This window comes from Dermacentor silvarum, chromosome 1 (genome assembly GCF_013339745.2).
Source record: "Dermacentor silvarum isolate Dsil-2018 chromosome 1, BIME_Dsil_1.4, whole genome shotgun sequence".
Lineage (NCBI taxonomy): Eukaryota > Metazoa > Arthropoda > Arachnida > Ixodida > Ixodidae > Dermacentor > Dermacentor silvarum.
In genome coordinates, this window is record NC_051154.1 from 55,132,112 (window position 1) to 55,156,263 (window position 24,152).

At 48.0% G+C, this 24,152-nt stretch overlaps 1 protein-coding gene across 1 annotated transcript in view; it reads right to left on the reverse strand.

Annotated features, from left to right (window-relative positions):
• Positions 1-24,152, reverse strand: part of LOC119463560 (zinc finger CCHC domain-containing protein 8 homolog) — a 57,817-nt gene extending 33,665 nt beyond the window's left edge. The window contains exons 1-6 of the mRNA XM_037724395.2: positions 23,858-24,152; positions 23,523-23,580; positions 22,784-22,908; positions 22,590-22,667; positions 7,111-7,236; positions 3,282-3,335 (exon numbers count right to left, since the gene is read on the reverse strand). Coding sequence (XP_037580323.1) covers positions 3,282-3,335; positions 7,111-7,236; positions 22,590-22,667; positions 22,784-22,908; positions 23,523-23,580; positions 23,858-23,916 — 500 coding nt within the window. The 5' untranslated portion in view covers positions 23,917-24,152. The remainder of the gene's footprint in view (positions 1-3,281; positions 3,336-7,110; positions 7,237-22,589; positions 22,668-22,783; positions 22,909-23,522; positions 23,581-23,857) is intronic.

The window sequence follows — 24,152 nt, forward strand, 5'->3', positions numbered from 1 at the left end:
CATAAGGGGTATACTGCAGCTTTGATCGCATTAACATTTGTTATAAATGTGTCTAGACATTTATAACAAATGTTTTGGTGAAGTTGGAAAAAGAGATACTACGTTAAACCATTGTTAACCCATGCCGACCGCGTGGTTAACGTTTGGTTATTAAGCATGTTCCATGAAATATTATCAGTAACGTGGACAAGTTATTTTACAAAACAACACATGCATGATTTATATTGTGGGGACCCCTTTGGTCCCCCTTCTCCAGTTCACGCGCGCATTGGGCCATTCGGCCGTGCGGTCGCTGGGGACACCCTGTTCCAGCCTCATAGTGGACAGCGTACATTCCTCGCGGCCGCTGGCGCCGGCGCGGCGCGGAGCCTGCTGCTTGCGCGCGCGGCTCACGTTACGCCGTGCGCCGCGCGTACGAACAGTGCCGGAGGAGCGGGCCCCTCTCGCCCTCTCCCCGGCATCTCTCTCTCTTTCTTTCAGCAACCAAGATATACGCGGGCGCTTTCGCCCGACAGGGACTGACTTGCGGTGCTCTTGGCTGTCGGACGTGAGGACCCGCTTGGCCCCGCGCCCCTCTGAGCAAGGCGGCCCCCTTTTGCGTGGCGAGCCTGGCTTGGAAGAGCCTGTGTGGCGGAGCAGACTTCCCGGGAGCGGTCACCCGTAGTCTGCGGCGGCCACCCTAGTACCGTAACCCCTGTCCTGTACGCTAATTTTGTACCTTACAGGGAATAAACCCCCATTCGTTTGTGCCACGGCTGGAGTCGTCTTTACGCCTTGCCGGTGAGTCAGCGAACCCGCCGCGGCGCCCTTTTGTGTGCGCTGCGGAGTGGGGACGAGCTACGTGTCTCCTTTTTAGACCTTAGCTAGTCGGGACTGCGGGCACGGTAGCCCGAAGCCCCACAATATAAAAACGTCGCAAAACCTACAGAGGTCCGGAGTAAAATGATATAAAATTCCTAGTACAGTATAGACCACTTATAACGTAACCGTTTATAGTGCAGGACCGGATATAGTACGGTCTTTTCAGACTCCCGTTTATTTTCCCATAGCACTCCATGTATACGCATACCGCTTACAGTGCAGCCTCGCGAGACGAAATACCGGTTAGTATAATGCGGCTTCTGAGGGAAAATCTCGCCGACAAGGGCGGCAGCGAGCACGCTTCTCAACAAGGTGCGTGCTCTCGGCCGGCGTGTGCATTATTCAATGCAATCAAACTCTAGTTAATTCGGACTTACTTGGCCTCACATCGGTTAATTCGGACTACTTTCGGAGCTCGAGGAGCGCCGCAAATGTGCGACGCAAAAGAGCAAGAACGGCGCTAGCGTCCAACCGAAACGAAGCGGCAGAGTCCGCATCGCCACGGCCATCAGTTGAAAACGTACGTGAATGACAGCAACGCCGGTACGCTTCGAGCCTATTTGTGTTTTTAAAGCCTGCATTCTTGCTTTTACCGCTGCGCATAACACCACGTTGGCTGCGGGCTTTAATAACTGCGTCATCATCCACGATCGTGTCGATAGCGGCCATGGTTTTCTCCGCAGCGGTTGCGGCGAACAGTAGTTTCGTTTTCACTCGGTACGCACATCGACCGTGTGCCAAAAAAACTGCATAGTCGCCATCAATGATCGCATAGATAGCGACCGCGGTTTCGACTGCAGTTGCAGCGAACGGTAGTTAATTCGTCCAGACTCGGTGCGTGCGTCGGGCGCGTGCCTTCAGCACCGCAAAGTCGCCGTTCATAATCGCGTCGATAGCGGTCATGGTTCTTTCCACAGCGGTTGCGGCAAATAGTTGTTTCTTTTTGACTCGGTGCAAAACTGTAGAGCTAGAAGAGCACCGGCTACATCGCGATTATGTTTTCGCCAGCTCACTGGCAAAAACGGAATCGCGATGTGCACGCGATAGTACAAAGCGTGTCTACATGCTTGGTCTACATATTTTGCATACGTGCAGGGCTTGAAAATCGTTGTTTTGGTTATAGTGCGGTACCGCTTATAGTGCAGATATTCGCGACTCCGGCGACTTACGTTATAAGCGGTCTACACTGTATGTCATACCAACTTGTCCAAGCATCTACGTTATCAATGGTATAAAAGTTTGAAAAGCTAAATGTGTGGACGGTATTTTTTTTAAGAGGAAAATCAAGGTTCTTAGCTGTGCACGCTTGCACAACGCGATTTATCAAAGACTACGAAAGGCGAACACATTAGTGTATACGACGGGCTCTAGCAAAAATCTGATATTCCCGATTGAAATGTTACAAGATCACTCACATCGTTGATCCGAACAGAATTCACTTGAGAAGAAGAAAGTGTGACTCCTCATTCATGATAAGCCCGCGACTGCGATAGCACGCATACCTAATTCACGTGTTCGGTCCATTCGGCTAGAAAAATTATTTTATATGACTGCCTATGCTCAGATATAATGGTCAGTCATCGATGCGACCGTCACAGGCTCTAGATATTTGCAGCGTGGACGATACCTTGTGATGAAAGTACACAGAGAGCAAGCACGAGCAGCTCCGTGCCAACGGAGAATCATGCGTCGGAACCGTCAGGGGTTGAACCAGAAGCGTCGAGCAGACGACGCATCCCATGAGCCTTTACAAGTTTATGCCTCACCTATTGCCATGAGGACACTGGCAAAGTACAAGCATTAACGGGAACATTGTCTCATAAGGTGTTACTGCTGTGGACGGTGTGTGTTAAGTTTCATTTTGGCAGCATTTGAAAAGACATCAATTGTGTTCCAACTAGACCATATTCAATCCATGTTGCATAAGCAGCTTTTTGATGAGGAGTAGCTGATTTCAACTAAAGGCACCAACCTTTCCTTTAAAATCGCCAGAAAAAAATCTAAATAACAGAAGCATGGAACATTTAATCAAGTAATTGCAGTTGCTCAAGACACTTTACACAATTTCTGTCACTATCAAATTCTTCCTGTGCCTTCACTACAAAGTTGTGAGCCAATGCTTCAGCCCAAGGCTTTTTCCAGATATTTTTTAATAATACAGGCCTAGTTACATAAATGAATATGATTGGCCTCATTAAATGATGGTTCTAATTATTATTTGAGCAGAGTAACCAGTTGGGCTTGTTGGTTGAACATCGTAGAAGGCTACAGCACGGAACCGACAAAGACAGGAGAGACACACAAAGTACACAGACACAGCGTTGTGTCTGTGTACTTTGTGTGCCTCTCCTGTCTTTGTCGGTTCCGTGCTGTAGCCTTCTACGATAATTATTATTAATTCAATCTTACAGTATGCTTACCTATATTTTCCAGGTTGGAAACGTTGCGACAGCATCTCATGCTCGAAGTAGCGTCTGGAAAAAAAAAAAAGAAAGCATGAAATGTAAATGTAATGAGTTTGCCTGTTTGCAAACCAATGAGCACGTCCATCAGTAACTCTAATATTTCATTTAAAATGCATGCGAAACAACCATAGTCAATGCAAGTTAGATTGTAGAGATTTGCAGATGATGTTTCACATCCTCAACATAGTAATGGCTGGCTTTTCTTACGGGGGGATGCGGATTTCGCATCGCACAAGATAGCAAAAAAAATTTATTTCTTGAAAATCACATTCAACTCTTTTTCTATCTGATTCTGAAATATCCCTGAAAACCACACAGAAGTGCTCCAAAAATTTGTTGTATCAGCCAAGGCGGAGAAAAATTTCCCAGCTTTCATGAAAGAACAGCGTTTTTCAAGCCACTGTAGAGAGCTTTAGCTTGTCTGGTATTCCGGTAAACGCAGGCGGACTGGGTGCTTTACCAGAGAGACGGAGTCATAAACATGAGCGGCCTGCATGGTGCAGCCACCTGGCTGCGCAGAGCTCAGTCAGACAAACATAGAGCTAATATTCCAGTCACCAAGTGTATTGTACTTCGCTGCTGGTGTAAAGTTTCAGCAGCGGCATAATCGTGTTGTTAGCTGTGTTTGTCTGACTGAGCTCTGCGCCACCAGGTGGCTGCACCATGCAGGCCACTCATATACACGCCTCTGCCTCTCCGGTAAAACGCCCAGTCTGCCTGCGTTTACCTGAATACCAGACATGATAAAGCTCTCAAATTTAATCTCCGAAATGGCACAACCGAGCACCGCTATCTTGGTATCATCAGAAAGTGCATTTCTCTGTCTTCAAATATGCCACTTCAGCTATTCCCTCCATACAGAAACAAGTGCACAAAAAGCAAATGATTGAAGGTCGTTCTGGAGTCTCCGATTGGGCGTGCCCACCACGTGACTCCAGCACGGTTTGCCAATGGTCCGGCGCTCGCTCCATAGTGGCGTCGTCTGCTCAGCTCTCTGCGGTCTTTGCGCCACGCAACCTCAGGACAGTCTCCGTAATTTCGACAAGTGTAAAAATGGGCGTTACGCGGACATTGCAGTAGCGTGACCGGTCCCTCCGTTTGTGGACGTCTCAGACCTGCGGCTAAGCATTCCGAGCATCGGCGACGCAGACTTCGCGACCGAGCTTCGCGCGAGGAATCCTCGGACACGTGGCTAATCCTTTCAGCATCAGTATATTTCGGAATTTGTGACCACACACATTGCGCACGCAATCCTCGGACCCGTGGCTAAGAAAAAATAAGCTGGCTTGCTGTGCTATGGCTAGAAGAAAGTAAATGCATACCAATGACTGATAATACAGTTAAACCTGCTTATAACGAACCTCCATATAACGAATTCCTGGATATAACGAAGTTTTTCTATTCCCTGCCGTTACTCCATAGAAGCACATGTATTTGAGACCTCTACGTAACGAAGTGGCAGCGGGAGACCCCCTCGAAATAAAGAATTTTCCCCGCCGACAACCTAGAGATTTCGCCCCAAATTTTGTCATTCTTGCGCGAGCAGCAACCAGAAGCACCTTCTCCGCCGCGACGGAATGCGAAGCGGCGGCGTCGCGCTTGGCACGCGTGCGTGCGTGCGTGCAAACGTTCGCGCGAGGCGGGCCTGCATCCCTCGACCTGGCGATTTTGCTGCAGCGGGCGTGACCTTTCCCCCTCCCTTCATTCAAACCTGATGCCGCCGCTTGCTGCAGCTGGTCTAGCCCGCCAAGCCGGCACTCTCCTTTTCTAGTTGATGTTGCCGAAGAAAAAAAAAACCTTTTTTTTTTTTTCAGCGCGCTGGCAGCGCCACTCTTTGATTACCTGCGCAAGGCTCTGCGCTTCACTTCACTAACCTGACACTATATAAGGGAAGTTCACAGTCGCGCACGCTACGTCAGCACCGGCGCAGCCAACGTAACCGGCGGCTTCCGACGTGCCCCGACAGGCCCGGCGCCGAATTGGCTCCTAAACCATTCGCGCGTTCGTCACGCCGACTGAGCCGACCCACAATGCCATTTCGCGCGAAGAAATAAAGGCGCCCACGCCACTTCGCCGACAGTCGCAGACAGCCATTCAAAGCGGCGCGCGGGCTTAGGATCGTTCTGCGCATACTCTGAAGATAACAGCCGACGGCACGCGCATCAGAGTATATAGATGGTTTTTTGGCTGGCGCAGCGCAACCGGCATAGCGTGACTGGCCGCAAATGACGCTGGCCCGCGCGCCGATAACGTCGGACTATAAACAAGCCTTATACGACGCTACGACGCCATCGGTAAGCGGTAAAAATAGAGTAAATACGGCAAGCGTTTCTTTTTTGAATTTTCGTGCCGAACCTGCATATAACGAAATGCTCTTTATAACGAAGGTTTTCGGGAATTTGTCAATTTCATTATATCCAGGTTTAACTGTACTGCCAAATCTTCAATTGCACTTACACACACACACTGTAACATATACACCATAATTTCTGCAAATTTCAATGGCAGTCAATCCCCCTATGAAAAGAAGATAACAATGAGCATCTTGTTATTAACATTGTTATTAGAAACAACTGAGCAGCGACTTTCAGAGTGGTGAAGCATGCATGGAAATGACAAATTGCCCTGACAAAAATTTCGAGAATTTGACATTCGTCACTTCTGTTGATATTAAAGCAGGCACAAAGCAATTATTTGAACCTGAGGAGGAGGGTGAGCACCATGCAACTGGTGGTAACCAACAATACATCGACAAACATTGCCTAGAAAAGCATTCGTAATGACCTGTCTGTAAGCAGAAAGATTGTGGTATTTCTCCCTGTAATCCAGCATCTCTCCTGTCAAGCTTGAAGAATGCCCGCAAATGCAAACTCTCGTTATTATACTCTTGACATTTCTTTTTTTTTATGTTAATGCTTTCTCATACCATACCTTATGTAGGGCAACGCAGTAATTCAAAGCAATTGGCCAAACAGTGCTAATAGTTTATGCAGTGCTGCGAGCATTCACGTTAACCATGCTGTGCAAGTGAAAGTGAAATGGTTGTGTTAACAGGACTTTTCTTTAACACTGTGTCTGTAGGAAACAAAGCAAAAGTACTAAAAGTGTTTCATTTATCAGTGAATTTGGCTTATGAGCTTGTCTCAAAAACTGTCTGCTGTGTTTAGTTTTTTGAGTAACCGATAACAGTCAGTTATAATCTTACAAAGGTGTAAAAACTAGTCAAACTTTCTATGTGCACAAAGGTGTGATTGTTATGATTGCACACCTTTTAGCTGCTGCTCACTTATGTGTTGCCCAGCCTTATGAAGTACATTTCCATTTACTCTCATTTGAAGATACACTACATATTTTTTAAGATACAGGTTTCTTACCTTTCACACTATTGAGCATTCTTTTCTCTGCTTTGCAGGAATAATAGTGAGTACTCAAACTGCTAATTTAAATTAATTTATTTTCTTGACTGTTCGCACAGAATAAAAGAATTATACCTGCAAACCATTTAGTATGCCGAAAATATACATAGTGCCACACTTGAAGGAGGAAGATGCAGTTTATAGTTCCTTCAAGATGTCATTGTTGAAAATATTGCTAAGCATTAGGCCATGACAGTACAGGGCCATTTTTTAGGCTGACAGGAGAAAACAAAACCCTACTGGTTAATCACACCTGGAAAATAATTAGTAAGAGAAGTAGGAGCTACTCAGTCTAATAGGGGAAAACAAAACCCTACTGGCTATCCACATCTGGAAAATAATTAGTAAGACAAGCAGGAGCTACTTACAATTTTTTTGGTGCTACATCCCTCTCTCTGGCCATTTCCCTGCGCTTTTGGGATACACGTGCCATGTCAATCTCCTTCGTGCATGCATTCAAGAAGTGCTTGCCACCACAGTTGAAGCATACAACACTGAAATATGCAATTCAAAGCTTTAACTCGTGTCAGCAAAGTACAGAATAAAATGAGTTATATTTCTGCATAACAGCAGAGGTGACCATAGACATTTTGTTGGCAAAATTACAAGTGGCATGGACACAAGTGTCTTTCACAAAGAACTATTGCTATTGTTGCAAAATTGAAATAATTCATTAAAAAAACATGTTATTGCCTCATAATTGCTTGAATAAGTATGCATAACCAATCAATCCTTAAAGCACTAAGATCACAATATCAACTTCTCATTTTTTGCGCTAAATTAAGGCCCCGGACTTCAAAAACCTATAAAAAGTACCGGTAAGCCTTACTACACCCTAAACAATTAACTATAATATATTTTCTAGGAAATGGTTTCGTTTCCCAGAAGGTGTATGTACCATAACATCACAAAACAGAAGGTGCTCACATGGGAGCAGGACATTGTGACATTTTGACACTTGGCCCGTCTTGTTCGGTGTGGTGAAACGACGACGAAGACGACATTGACTACATGTGCAGCACATCGCGGAAAAAAAGAGAGAGCACGTGGTGGCGGCGGCGGAGATGAAAAAAACAAAAACAAAGAGAGGTAGAAGGCACGAGCGCAGCAGAGACTGGTTCGACACGGCGTTCGAAGAGCCAGGGTTCGGGAAGGCTGCCCGGGTGAACCACTGGGCAACCTCCAGACCGGTCGCGCTCCTGCGGATGTCTGTGACCAGTGCGGCTGCTACTGCCTGTCCGCTACTGTTCCCGGCCAGTACTGTTCTTGGTCGTCTGATGTCATGCCGTTCCTGAACGACCGAGCCGCCGCCACCACTCACCCAGCACCTCGGCAAGTCGACACGCTACGTTTTGCTCAGCGAACAAGTCGTCCCGTCACGGTCTTGTTCTGCTGAAGACGAGGAGGACGTGAGCGTGAGCAAGAACCTTGTAGTGTAGGGACTTAGCATGCATGCGTAACATGTACTTTAGTTACTGTGTGATGTGTTCTGTTTGTATAGTTTATCATAGAGTGCTCAGTCCTAATATATGTTATCTGCCAACCTAAACGTCTACGGCTCCATCCTTCACCACACCGCACGTCAACAAACGTGACGGTCCGCAAAGGACAAAACTCTCTTAAACACCTTTTGAGAGTCTCACATTGTTTATGTGCGGTGGTTGAAGATGGATGCCAAAAAGCTGATAGGTCTTGCTAAAGAGTTGGGACTGACAAGAAAGGCACTCCAGCAGTGGATAGAGAAAGAGTGGGAGAGAGATATACGCTAGAGCGTGAAGCTGCTAAGGAGCATCACGACAGAGAGTTAGAGCGGCAAGCTAGAGAACGCCAGTTGCTTGAGCTATGGCTACATGTGCAAGAATCGCAACATCAAGCAGTCACCGCTCAACCAAGCGAACGCAGCGGGAGCAGTCAAGGTTTTCGGAGTCCGCACAAGCTAATTCCAGCTTTCAATAAGTCCCGGGATGAACTCAATGCTTATATTCAAAGATTCGAGCGAGTAGCCACTGACCAAGGATGGCCTCGTGACAGGTGGTCTATCCCTGAGTTTGTGCCTAACAGGGGAGGCCTCTCACTGTTGTCGGACGCATGTCCACTGAATATGCGACTGACTTTGCAAAGCTGAAGTCAACATTACTTCAGAGGTTCCGGTATACTGAAGAGGGTTACCGAATCAAGTTTCGAGAGGCCAAACCCGAAAATGGCGAAACAGGACGTTAATTTGCAGGCAGAGTGCTTGGTTATTTTGACCATTGCCAGAAACTGGCCAAAACCAAAAGGACATATGACGCCTTGAGAGACAGGGTCATCTCGGAACAATTTTTGCGTCGATGCGACCAGAAGATTGCGGTATTTTCGAAGGAGCGAGGTTGTAAAGATTTGGGCAGTTTGGCCGCAACAGCGGATCATTATCTCAAAGCCCAAGGCATGACACACCTGGCTAGAGGCAGAGAAGAGAACGCGTATGTGAAGAGGGGGACGGCGCCAAAAGAGCCCTCAAGCGCTCAAGGAAAGCCCCATTGCTTCATAATGCTATGCTGTATCTATGCCACATGCTATATCACCACCGTGGGTATGTGCCCGGCCATGGAAACAACGCTGAAGTAGCGCGCAGGTAGAAAAACAGAGACGACAACGACGTTGCGTTTGCTGCTTATATAAAGTGCTTGTATACGTGCTGTACGCCGGCTTACAAGTCTCCTGCGAGGTCGTGACACTGGTGGAGGTGCTGGGTAGGATTGCCTCATGCTTGGCACCCCTTCGCGGAGCCATCCATCGAACGCGGAATCGCCTTCGCTCGTCGAAACTCCTGTTCACCGGTACAGCCGCCGCCTGCTAGGCCTGACGCCCGAGTTCAACTCCTTGCAGGATCCTGCCGGACCGCGTCTAAGTACTACCGCCATGGCCACTGCAACTCCATCGCAGGTGACGCTACAGCATCCTATGGTCCCAGAAAGTTTCCATGGTGACGCCATTGAAGATGTACAAGATTGGCTGGACCAGTTCGAGCGTGTCGCCAGTCATAATGAATGGAGCTCCCGGCAAAAGCTGTCTTATGTCTATTTTGCTCTTCGAGACAGTGCGCGGACATGGTTTGTGAACTCGTGAGGAATCCACCGACGACCGTGGCCGAATTTACCAAGGAGGCTACCGCTATCGAACGGGCACTACAGCAGCGGTACCGCCAATACGATCGCGCGAACTCGCCAACAAATGCTTCACTGCTACCTAAGGGCGGCGGCACATCTCTGCATGAAGTTATCCGAGAGATTGTGCGAGAGGTGATCCGGCAGCTCGGAATTGCTTCCATGGCACCAGCGGTGGCTTCTGTCGCTGATGTCGTCCGGGAGGAAGTTCGACAGGCCTTTTCTTTGCCCGACTGGCAAGCAGCGCCGCGGCGATGCACATACGCGGAAGCTCTTTGTCGTCCACCTCCCGCCACTTCGATGCTGCTGACACCGTCGACCACTCCGACGCAGCCACCGCCGCCATCCCCGACGCCCTATCTTCGACAGTCACAGCCGCCGCCAGCAATGCCGTATCGCTGACAGCCGATCGCTGCGCCGCGGTCTTACGGAGAATTCCCCCTGCCGGCTATCCGCTACGAAAAACCGATTTGTGGCGCACCGCTGACCGCCGGCCGCTATGCTTTCATTGCGGTGAAGCCGGACATGTTTATCGAGCTTGCCACAACCGCACAGCTGGGTTTCCCAGATTTCCCACCAACTATAGTTACCCTCGGTTTGACGCTCCACGTACATGCGACGACAATCCTTCAAACTTTCGACCGGAAGGTTCAACGACGCCTCGAGCTCCTAGCCAACCAACCCGTCGCGATTTTCCTGACGCCTCTAGGGGCAGATCTCCTAGCCCGCGCCGGGGAAACTAGAGGCAGCGACCTTCGGGGGTGAGGTTGCAAATCGTCCAGCTTCCCAAGAACCCCCATCACCGACAATCGACGACTCTACGACTCCGACGATTCCAACCACACCACATGTAACAGACGCCGTCAGCGCCGATCTTGTCGTTAGCACTGACGGCCACCAAGTGGCCACTCTCGTTGACACTGGTTCGCATTTTTCGATAATGAGTCTAAAGCTAGCCGACAGACTAAGAAAAGTGAAGACGCCCTGGACCGGGCCCAACATCAGAACTGCCGGGGGCCAGTTGATGACGCCGAATGGAAAATGCCACAGCCAGAATCATAATCGCCGGTTCAGCCTTCGTTGCCACCCTCGTCATTCTCTTTGAGTGCTGTAAAGAACTTATATTGGGAATGGTTTTCTTGAGGGAGTACGGTGCAGTTATTAATGTCCGCGACCGCAAGGTGACATTTGCTACGAGCTCCGAAGACGTCGACCCCGCGGATGACCGGCAATCGCGTTTACGTATCGCCGACGACGACGTCACGCTTCCGCCGCGAAGTTGTTCCCTCGTGCCTGTCATCTGCGATAACTTGCACACCGGGCCTGGCGTCGCTGAACACATCAACGCACTAGTTCTGAGACAGGGCGTTTCCGTCGCCAGGGCCGTATTTAATGTACTCGACGGACATGCTGAACTCCTGCTGACGAATTTTAGCAGGGAACGACGACAGATTGTTAAAGGCACTGTTGTTGCTTACTTTGACGAAATTGCCCCAATAGAAGACTGCCTCTCAGTGCAGCACGCGGCGTCCACCGCGCCTATGCCTGCACCTGTGGTTGATGTCAGTCGAACTTTATCGCCCATCAAACGCAACAGCCTTCTTGAGCTCATCAATGAGTTTAACAGCTGCTTCGCATCTACGTCAAGAGTTAGCCAGACGCCGCTCACCAAGCACCGTATTCTCACCGAAGACGACGCAAGACCCATCCGGCAGAATCCTTATCGTGTAGCACCGAAAGAGCGGGAGCCAATCCAAACACAAGTGAAGACGATGCTTGAGGACGGAGTTATTCGGCCATCTAAGAGTCCGTGGGCATCGCCTGTCGTATTGGTGAAAAAGAAGGACGGTAGTCTGCGCTTCTGCGTCGACTATCGAAAACTCAACCAGATCGCAAAGAAATCCGCTACCGCGTATCGATGATTCACTGGACCGGCTATGAAACGCACGTTACTTTTCGTCGATGGACTTGAAAAGCGGCTACTGGCAAATCGAAGTTGATGAGAGAGACCGTGAAAAGACCGCTTTTGTGACACCCGATGGACTTTATGAATTTCAGGTGCTTCCCTTCGGTTTGTGTTCTGCTCCAGCAACGTTTCAACGACTCATGGACATGGTACTCTCAGGCCTCAAATGGCAAACCTGCCTAGTGTACCTCGACGACGTGATTGTTTTCTCCGCCACGTTCGCCAAACACTTACGGAGACTGAAGACGGCCTTTGAGGCATATAACGCTCAGCAGGCAGGCCTAACTTTGAAACCAAAAAAGTGCCATTTTCATTTTGAGGAACTTCAATTCCTCGGTCATGTGGTTAGTCATGAAGGTGTTCGACCTGACCCTGATAAAATCGCTGCCGTCGCTAATTTCCCGACGCCATCTCATAAAAAGGCCGTGCGACGTTTTCTGGGCCTTTGCGCCTACTACCGGCGGTTTATTGCGGACTTTTCGTGCATCGCGTGTCCATTAACACATCTCACCCGCGAAGATGTCCCCTTCGTGTGGGGCGAAGAGCAGCAACGGGCATTTGACGAGCTACGGCAGCGGCTGCAGATGCCTCCTGTGCTCCCACACTTTGACGAAGACGCCCCGACGGTTCTTCATACCGATGCTAGCAATGTCGGCCTTGGCGCAGTGCTTCTTCAGCAGCAGGACGGCACCGAAAGAGTGCTTGCTTACGCCAGCAGGACCCCTATCCAGAACGGAGACTAACTACTACACTACAGAAAAATAGTGCCTCGAGGTAGTCTGGGCCATCCTGAAATTTCGCCCATATCTATACGGTCGCTGTTTCACCGCCGTCAGTGATCACCATGCACTTTGCTGGCTGACTAATTTAAAATATCCAGCTGGTCGGCTAGCACGCTGGAGCCTTCGGCTCCAGGAGTTCGACTTCACTGTTGTCTACAAATCGGGGAAGCGGCACGCCGACGCCGACTGCCTGTCTCGGTCGCCTGTTGAGACTGCATTGCACGACGACGACGCGGCTTTTCTAGGCATGGTAGACGCTGTCACCGTTTCACGCCTGCAACGCGAGGACGCAGAACTGGTTCCTCTTATTGATTACTTAGAGGGAAAAACAAGCTGCGTGCCGAGGTTATTCGCCAGAGCATTGCCTTCATTTTGCTTGCGTCACGACGTTCTCTACAAAAAGAACTTTTCACCCAGTGGCAGCAGCTACCTACTTGTCGTTCCCGCATCTCTACGGAACGAAGTCCTACACGCCTGTCACAACGAGCCGACCGCTGGTCACTTGGGCTACTCCCGCACATTATCCAGAATTAGGCTAAAGTATTACTGGCCGAGACTTGCGCCGGTCGTGAAACGTTATGTCCAGACATGCCTGGATTGCCAGCGCCGCAAAACCCCACCTGTCAAGCCTGCTGGACTGCTGCATTCTGTTCAGATACCACAAGCGCCGTTCGCACAAGTTGGCATGGACCTTTTAGGTCCATTTCCAGTGTCTTCTGCCGGCAATAGATGGATAATCGTCGTCACAGATTATCTTACCCGATACGCCGAAACAGGTGCTCTCCAGTGGGGAACAGCAGCCGAAGCAGCACGATTTTTCATCGAAGCCGTCGTCCTAAGGCAATGGCGCTCCCGCAGTGGTCACTACCAACAGAGGTTCTGCTTTCACGGCCGCGCTTCTGGATACCGTGTTGCGATTAAGTGGTACAACTCATCGAAAGACAACCGCTTATCACCCCCAAAAAAATGGGCTGACAGAACGTTTGAATAAGACTCTGGCAGACATGATGAGTATGTACATCGACGTCGACCACAAGAACTGGGACGAGATTTTACTATATGTTACATTTGCGTACAACACGGCTCGCCAGGAGACAACACGCGCGACACCTTTCAGCCTCATCTATGGCCGGGAAGTAACAACACTGTTGGATGCGATGCTGCCACACGAGTGTGGTGATCACGAGACTGGTGCCGAGGAGTTTACGCAACGCACTGAGGAAGCAAGGCAGCTTGCACGCTTGCGCATCGAAGAGCAACAGAACTACGATGCCAGACACTACAATCTTCGACACAGACCCGTCACGTACGTCGGCGACCAGGTGTGGGTTTGGACTCCCATTCGTCGGCGGGGGCTATCTGAGAAGCTCCTGCGAAGATACTTCGGGCCGTACACAGTTCTACGCCGCATCAGTGACGTGAATTATGAAGTTGTGCCCGACAGTCCTTACTGCTCCAAACGCCGGCAGCATCTGCCCAAGGTTGTGCACGTGCTTTGTATGAAGCCATATTTTGCATCATGACCTCAATTTTGCACCATCACTGCACTTTCTTGGGCGCTTGGCGCATCGGGACGATGCTTCTTTCAAAGGAGGGGCAAATGCCACTTGCTATATCGTCGCCGCGGGTATGTGCCCAACCATGGAAACGACGCTGAAGTAGCGCGCGGGTAGAAAAACAGAGACGACAACGACGTTACGTTTGCTGCTTATATAAAGTGCTTGTATACGTGCTGTACGTCGGCTTCCACGTCTCCTGCGAGGTCGTGACAATATGCAATAAACGAGGCCACAAGCCATCTGATTGCTGGCCTGGAGCCACAGGGAGTAGGTCTGTGAACAGTGTGACAGGGAAGAAGCCACAGAGCTTTCCCAAAAACACGAAGGACTGCAACGAGGCTTTGTGTTCCAGTTATGAACGTGGCCAAACACAAGAAAGCACACTGCGCGAACAGTGCCGAAGTGTGGCAGACACTGAAGACACCAGATGTGACAAGACTGGGTCAGGTGCGGAAAGCCCCGTCGGTCCGATATGTCGAACAGCACGAATGCCGACAGCGCAAGGTTATCTGGAAGGTCAGCCCTGTGACAGTTTTGAGAGATTCAGGCTGCGACACTGTCATCGTAAAACGCGCACTTAATCCAGCCGAGAAGCTTACTGGGAAAATGTGGACTGTTTATTTATTTATCAACGGACAGTTGATATCAACTGTCCGTTCTTCAAGGGCACGGTACTTGTCATATGCATGGAACGGCCACTGTATGATGTTGTGTTGGGCAATATCAACAGCGTCTACCCTTCTCTCGAGTTGCCTAGAAGCGAAGCCACATTAAAGCTTGAAGAACGTACAGATGGCTGTCTACATTGCAAGGACAACACCGATCCTAGTTGCGACGATGATGTGGCTGCTGTATCAAGACCCGTTGGCAAAGAATCACCAAAGCTGCCAGTAGCCATGCCAAGCCCGTTGGACGTTGGTCCCGAAAGATTAGCAAAAATGCAAAAGGACGATCGAAGCCTCAGTGGTTACTTCGTGGATGTGGGCAAGACTAAAATGACACGATCGACCACTGCCAGATTCGTCATCATCAATGACCTTCTCTATCGGCGTTACAAATCCACGACACAGAGAGAAGTGGAACAGCTGGTTGTTCCGAAGGAACTTCGAGCATCAGTCCTGAAGATCACACACGAAGGCATACTGTCCGGTCACCAAGGGACAAAGAGGACGGCGGATAGGGTTTCGGAAGAATTCGACTGGCCTGGTGTGCAAGCAGAAGTCTCGCGGTTTGTGAAGTCCTGCGACATTTGTCAGAGGACCGTCCCAAAACATCTTGTAGGACGTGTGCCTCTGAGAAACGCACCGATAATCAATACGCCTTTCCAGCATGTCGCTATCGAAATCATTGGACCCCTGTCACCCACATCGGCCAGTGGTAATCGACATGTCCTAACTATGGTGGACTTTGCAACCCGTTATCCACATGCGGTTGCGTTGCCAAGGATCACCACTGAAAGAATTGCCGAGGCATTACTTGAGATGTTTTCCAGGGTCGGAATTCCACAAGAAATAGTAACCGACCGAGTTGCACAATTCACCTCGCAGCTCATGAAAGAGTTAAGCCGTCTGCTGTCTTTTAAACAGCTACCAACCACGCCTTACCATCCAATGGCGAATAGTCTAGTGGAGCGCTTTAACGCAACGTTGAAACAAATGATCCGGAAATGTGCCAAGAAAGCCTGAAAGATTGGGACCAATACTTAGCCCCACTGTTATTTGCCTACAGGGAAGGCCCACAGGCAAGCTTGGGTTTCTCGCCCTTTGATCTGCTATATGGACGCTACGTACGAGGACCGATGGCAATCCTCAAGGAGCTGGGGTCGGGAAGCCAACTGCATGACCGCTTACACCGAACGTGCGAACTTGCCCATGAGGTACTTCGAAGGTCGAAGGCGACCCAGAAGCAATATTATGACCAGAAGGCAAAGGTTCGACACCTTGCCGTGGGAGACAAAGTGTTACTTCTGCTCCCATCCAACAACAACAAACTAATACTGACCTGGAAGGGACCATTTACCGTTATTGAAAAGAGAAGAGACATCGACTTCGTCGTAGACTTAGGGACACGAGAAGGTACCTTCCACATCAATCTCCTGAAAAAGTACGAGAGCAGGAGTCATTGCCACCAGCAAAACACCAAGCTGCTGCCGCGGTCAACACTCGCGAAGGTGTTGAAACTAGCAACCCTCCACTTATTGTACTCAAGCAGAAAGAAACGTACGAGAATGTAAAGATTGCCACGGACTTGCCAGTAGAGCAAAGCGATCAAGCAAAAGATAGGATGCGTGCATTCCAAGACATATTCTCGGATGTTCCTGGCAAGACGCATCTTGTAGAATGCCAACTAAGGGCCCATTCACACTGGCAACTAGACGAGGTCGTGCGACCGATTGCGACTGGCGACCAAAAAGCTACTCAAGACGAACGATGACACTGACAAATGCGAGACGACCAGTCGCTAAACCGAAATGTCTCACGATATGCCGTTCACGTCTGCTTGAAATGTCATCGCCGCGTAAAATAAGCGTCAGCGTATACGGACGACCTGTTCCTTCGCATCTGATTGATTCAGCTGTTCTGCGACTGCAGTCGCGCGACTGGAAAATCTACCTGAGCGACTGGCCCGAAACAGTCGCATTTCGAGAAAAGTGACCATATGCGACGACTTGCGACTTGGTCGCGCGACCTCGCCTAGTCGCAAGTGTCTAAGACTGACCACGGAAGCGCCAATGCACGTACGCCAATACCTGGTACCTTTTGCAGTTGAAAAGGTCATCGAAGACGAAATACAGGAAATGCTGAAGCAAGGCATCATTGAACCTTCACACTCACCATACCAGTCGCCGGTGGTAGTAGTTAAGAAGAAAGACGGTAGCATGCGTCTGTGCATCGATTTCAGACAACTAAATCGAGTGCTCATTACGGACAATGAACCGATTCCACGGATTGACATGCTGTACGCCAAGCTAGGAGAGAGTCACTACTTTTCAAATTTTTACTTCACAAAAGGATATTGGCAGGTACCAATGCAACCAGAGAGCAAGCAGATGACCGCCTTCCAGTCAGCATCGGGCCTGTACCAGTTCCGATTCATGCCATTCGGCATCACGACCACGCCAGCTGTCTTCACACGGCTGATGAGGAAGGTAGTCCACAACATCCCCAATATTTATCACTATTTTGACGACGTTCTGATTGCCACAGAAACATGGGAGCAACATGTTGATACTCTCCGACGTTTTTTCCAACAAGTGAACAACGCTGGCCTGACCTTCAAACCCTCAAAAAGTGAAGTTGGATTCACTTCTGTGAAGTTTCTAGGACATATTGTAGGCCATGGTGCCTTACGTCCACAGACGGAGACACTTGAAAGCTGCCACAAGGCCGACCACTAAAAAGGAGGTCCGCTCATTTCTTGGACTTACCGGTTATTACCGAGACTTTGTCCCAAATCATTCCGAAGTGTCAGCACCCCTCACAGAACTGACTCGCAAGCGGGCACCCAACAAGCTCACATGCGAGACGCGCCATCAGAAAGCCTTCGACAAACTTTGACACTTGCTTTCTGCGCAGCCAATTGCACGGTCCCCAGATTTAGAGCAGCCGTTTGTACTTCGGACAGACGCCTCATCAACAAGCCTGGGAGCTGTCCTCCTGCAACGCCATGACGGGGTCTTGCACCCGGTTGCATATGCAAGCCAGAAGCTACAACCCAGAGAGGCACACTACTCCACCATAGAACGGGAAAGCCTCGCCATACAAAAGTTCCATGTGTTCCTCTACGGGAAGCGTTTCGTTTTGCAAACGGACCACGAACCACTTTCGTACATTAATTCCGCTAACCATGTCAACAAGTGCTCCGCTGGAGTTTGCTAGTCATGGAGTATTATTTCACAGTCGAGTATATCAAAGGCAGTGATAACATTGGCGCCGACTACCTCAACAGAGTTTCGTAGCCCCAAAAAATGACACAGACTATTGTTTATGTATGTGTTGATCTTACTGCTTCTGTGAATCGTGTGCGTGTGCTTTAGAAATGTAGGAACAGTGCGAACAGTCTGTGTACTTTCACATGCGTGCGATAAGTGCTAGTGAAACCAGTGCTCCTTCTGCAAGCCCACTCCTCAGAGCAAAGTTGGTTAAAGAGAAACAACTTTCTTGGGTGAGGGGTAGTGTGGCGAAACGACGACGACATTGACTACATGTGCGGCACGTCGCGGAAAAAAAGAGAGAGCACGTGGTGGCGGCGGCAGAGAAGAAAAAAAAAAGGTAGAAGGCACGAGCGCAGCAGAGACTGGTTTGACATGGCGTTCGGAGAGCCAGGGTTCGAGAGGGCTGCCCGGGTGAACCGCTGGGCAACCTCCAGACCGGTCGCGCTCCTGCGGATGTCTGTGACCATTCCGGCTGCTAATACCTGTCCACGACTGTTCCCGGACAGTACTGTTACTGGTCGTCTGATGTCATGCCGTTCCTGAACGACCGAGCCGCCGCCACCGCTCACCCAGCACCTCAGCAAGTTGACACGCTACGTTTTGCTCAGCGACCAAGTCGTCCCGTCACGGTCTCGTTCTGCTGAATACGATGAGGACGTGAGCAAGAACCTTGTAGTGTAGGGACTTAGCATGCATGCGTAACATGTACTTTAGTTACTGTGTGATGTGTGCGTCGTTCTGTTTGTATAGTTTATTATAGAGTGCTTAGTCCTAATATATGTTATCTACCAACCTAAACGTCTACGGCTCGATCCTTCACCGCACCGCACGTCAACAAACGTGACGGTCCGCAATCATCTCTCTACACTTGGTAGTTTGCTAGGCTGCTACTCATTGTGTGTCTCAATGCAGCAGGCTAACAGACAACCAAGCGAGCTGGAGCAAATGCCTGCTCCCATGTGGCCATCTTCTGCATCATGACATCACAATATATCCAACTGCTTTGAAATAAAACTGAAACCGGTTCATAGAAAAAACTATTATAGTAAATTATTTAGGGCGCTCCGAGGTTTGCCAGTATTTCCTTTTTTTAGGATTTTGAGTTCCAGGACCTTAAGTGAAAAAAAAAAATGGAAAAGTAAAAAATGTGATGTCAGTACCCCTTTAAAGGGGACCCCCCCCCCCCCCCCCCCCGAAGTTCTTTTTTTTTTTTTTTTTTTTAGCCTGAACTTCATGGCACTGGGGGAGGGTCTGTCTACTACTCCTCTAAGGTAGCAGGGTGGGAGTTTGTGGGCAGTTAATCAAGGCTAGTCTGAGTTGCCACGTAGCTCCCAGGACTGTCCCACAGAATGCGGGGATTGTCTGGGAAACGACAGTGTACGCAGATGGGAGTGTCAGTCTTGCCAGAGACATAGTGTTCGATGTGGGGTGAGGGTAGCGAGTGTTTCTGTGCCCTCTTAACGAGGACTGCCTCGCGGCAGGACATTGAATGGGGGTGGGTGCAGGTACACAGTGCGATAATTGGAGAGTTTGCCTAAACGATGTCTACAATTGAACTTGGCAAGAATGAGAAGTTCTGTGCTTGCAAGAGGATCTAGCCAATTCAGAGGAGGGCCCGGAAGGTTAACATGGGAAATGGCATGAGCCGTCTCATTCCCACTTATGCTTGAATGGCCAGGTATCCACTGTATGCAGTTCTGTAGTGTGGGGTGAGCAGCAAGGTGTGTTACTAAATTGTTGTAGAGCGGAGTAGGGAGGTTAGTGGTTGCAATTGCTCGAAATATTGCTTGACTGTCTGTTTCGATACATATATTGTGGGGATCGAGGATGGTGGTGGAAATATAAAGAGTGCTATGTTCACTTTCCCGATGCTCTCAGTTGCGGCAGTGCTGATCACAATGCCCTGCCTGTTGCTCATTTCCTTCGTTTTCCACTTTCTGCGGTGCTCTTGTGGTAACCCTACAAGGCTGGTGTCCGGCAAAAGTCCCCAAGAGTGACAAAGGAGCGCTGACAGGATGGGCAGGACGCGTTAACTGCAGCTTCTACATTTCCTAGTAGAGCTGCAACTGTGACCAATAGGTTATATATTGTGTTGGGAAAATGTGCTGTTATGCACAAAGACAGAACTGGACAGAATATACACCATACAGAGCATGATTTCATTTCCTAGGTCTGCAAAGGAGCAAATGCATGCACAAGCTTTTGCTCGCGAAAGTAATTCATGGTAACAAACAGTCGCCCGGTGGTCAGTGTCTATGGGCTGTCACCTCAGCTGACATCACATAGGCTGGAAAAAAGTGGAGGCCTCGAAAGCTGCAGGAGAGAGCAAACAACATAAGTGAGAATGTAGGGTCCCAGCTGCATGCAGAAGAATAACATTTGGCTCACATGTTCACAGAAGCAATGTAAACAGATTGAGATTGTTTTCTTATCAAGTTCAAAAAACCCATTTAAATATCATCATCATCAGCCTATATTTATGTCCACTGCAGGACGAAGGCCTCTCCCTGCGATCTACAATTACCCCTGTCTTGCGCTAGCGTATTCCAACTTGCGCCTGCGAATTTCCTAACCTCATCATCCCACCTGACTTTCTGCCGTCCTCGACTGCGCTTCCCTTCTCTTGGTATCCATTCTGTAACCCTAATGGTCCACCAGTTATCCATCCTACGTATTAATTACATGGCCTGCCCAGCTCCATTTCTTCCGCTTAATGTCAACTAGAATATCGTCTACCCCCGTTTGTTCTCTGATCCACACCGCTCTCTTCCTGTCTCTTAACGTTACTCCTAAGATTTTTCGTTCCATTGCTCTTTGTGCGGTCCTTAACTTGTTCTCGAGCTTCTTTGTTAACCTCCAAGTTTCTGCCCCGTATGTTAGCACCGGTAGAATGCAATGATTGTACACTTTTCTTTTCAACGACAGTGGTAAGCTCCCAGTCAGGATTTGGCAATGCCTGCCGTATGCACTCCAACCCAATTTTATTCTTCTGTAAATTTCTTTCTCATGATCAGGGTCCCCTGCGAGTAATTGACCTAGATAAACATATTCCTTTACAGATTCTAGAGGCTGACGGGCGATCCTGAATTCTTGTTCCCTTGCCAGGCTATTGAACATTATCTTTGTCTTCTGCATATTCATCTTCAACCCAATTCTTGCACTTTCTCAATGAAGGTCCTCAATCATTTGTTGTAATTCCTCTCCATTGTTGCTCAATAGGACAATGTCATCTGCAAACCGAAGGTTGCTGAGATATTCGCCATCGATCCTCACTCCTAATCCTTCCCAGTCTAAGAGCTTGAATACTTCTAAGCATGCAGTGAATAGCATTGGACAGATTGTGTCTCCTTGCCTTACCCCTTTCTTGATAGGTATCTTTCTACTTTTCTTGTGGAGAACCAAGGTAGCTGTGGAATCCTTGTAGATATTTGCGAAGATATTCACGTATGCCTCCTCCACTCCTTGATTACGCAATGCCTCTATGACTGCTGATATCTCTACTGAATCGAATGCCTTTTCATAATCTATGAAAGCCACATAGAGAGGTTGATTGTACTCCGCAGATTTCTCGATTACCTGATTGATGGCATGGATATGGTCCATCGTAGAATACCCCTTCCTGAAGCCAGCCTGTTCTCTTGGTTGACTGAAGTCAAGTGTTGTCCTGATTCTATTGGAAATTATCTTGGTGAATATTTTATACAATACTGAAAGCAGGCTAATGGGTCTGTAATTCTTCAATTCTTTAACGTCACCCTTCTTATGGATAAGTATAATGTTGGCGTTCTTCCAGCTCTCTGGTACACTTGAAGTGGTGAGGCATTGCGTATAAAGGGCCGCAAGCTTTTCAAGCATGATATCTCCTCCATCTTTGATTAAATCTACTGTTATTCCATCTTCTCCAGGCGCTTTTCCCCTGGTCATATCTTTCAATGCCCTTCTAACTTCATCGCTAGTTATAGAAGGAGCTTCTGTATCCGGTTCATCACTATTTCGAATGGAAGAAGCTTGGCTGTTTTGGCTACTGTACAGGTCAGTATAGAATTGTTCTGCTGCTTTTACTATGTCATCGAAATTGCTGATGATATTACCATGCTTATCTTTCAGTGCATACATCTTGCCTTGTCCTATGCCTAGTTTTCTTCTTACTGATTTCATGCTGCGTCCATATTTTACGGCTTCCTCAATTTTTCCCACGTTATAATTTCGAATATCCCTTACTTTCTTCTTGTTGATCAGTTGTGACAGTTCAGCGAATTCTATCCTTAAAATACCTATTTTAAAAGAAGCACTATGGACGAGAGCGTGTTTATCAGATATAAGTCTTGCTAATATTTATATATATATATATATATATATATATATATATATATATATATACATGTTTTTTCTGGACAAAGGCTGGTCCCTGGCTGAATTGTTGGCTGAATTGTTGAACTAAATTGTTTTCTTGTATTTACCTGGGTTGGGGTGGTGCATCACCGGCCGCTGGTTCATCTGGCTCGGAATCATCAAGCTGAATGAAATCATCAGTACGGCTGAAAATCTTACTAAGGAAATATAACATGGTCATTTTGATTCACACCTTGGACAAACCCCATTTAAGTCATGCGTGTGCACTTTGTCAAACATTGCTGTGCAATAAAAAGGATACTATGACGGCTGCTCGTCTGTATTTTCACTATCATCCATGGACATGAACCTTGTGTAGGCATCTTTATCACATTTGTTATCAATAAAGAACACTTCACTAGATGAAGCTTGTTCGTGATCTTCTTCCTAAAGGTACAAAACAATGAATTAGCAGTCGGATGCATACTATCAAGATTACATATCAAAAGCATCTATTAAAGTATCAATGAAAGAATGGGCAATAAATAACAAATATTTAAACAGCAACACTCAAAGCTGTACAACTAAGCATATTTCATGGTAATGCACATTAAGATCAAGCTATCAAAAGGAACAGCACAAGAACACTACTACAGCAACATTATGTCTTGTTTCTGCATGCATCATACATTCAGGCAGTTCTAGCTTCTAATGCACATTACACTTTTCAGTTGAAAATGATGAGTTGGGAGCTACTCTTAGCCACTTACTATAATTATCATTTAGCGCCTGCAGTATCAGAAAAAACGGAATGTTATTTGTTGTAGACAGGCTAATAAAGCGGTTTAACTGGTATATAAGGCTATTGCATTTCGCTTTATTTAAACAAGAGTCGAGATGGATATGCGGAACTTTTAAGAACACTATAAAACGGAAAAGCAAATCTGGCTTTGGCACCAACATCTGCAAACAGTTTTTCTTTCATAACCGAAAAAGTTTCAGCAGCCTTTTTTAATGGTTGTTTGTTAACAACGCATGTGCGCGTCTGGTCTGCAGTTTACCTGCTTTAGGTGTTTGAGAGGTGGCTCATCATCCTGGTTTTCAGCAGAATTAACCTCCCTGCAGGTAGGAAATAAATGCGTCACTTTGAATAAAAAGTTTGAAGCGTTTTTTCTCACGTGCTAATCTTTTTCGTTTTTTTTTTTTTTTTTTTTTTAATACAACAAACAAGCGAACACGTCCGACACGAACATGAACACAGCAATCACATAGACCCCGAGGACAACAGATCCTAGCGCATTGTGCATCGTTAGCAAAATAGGCAACAGCAAAAGAACCAGATATATCTCACCACCATGTACAAGGTGAAAGAAACAGACAAAATGCAAGTATTTACCTTTTTAGGTTAGTATCGCAGCGATCGCCACAGTCTGTTTTTTCGATGTTTTCATTCATATTCGATTCTCACTTTAGAGTAGGACGTATCGCGACTATGAACACATTTATTAACGCAAAAAGCCTTAACCTGACGCGATCGTACTCCTTTCAGAGAACAGATAGGGTCGTTATTTCGCGAAATAAAGAGCGACACAGACGACACTTCGCGAAAGCCGAGATCGCGAACTACAAAAGCATGTACAAAAGCCACGAACAAAGGATGTGTTCCAATACTCGCCTAAGACGGCAAAGTA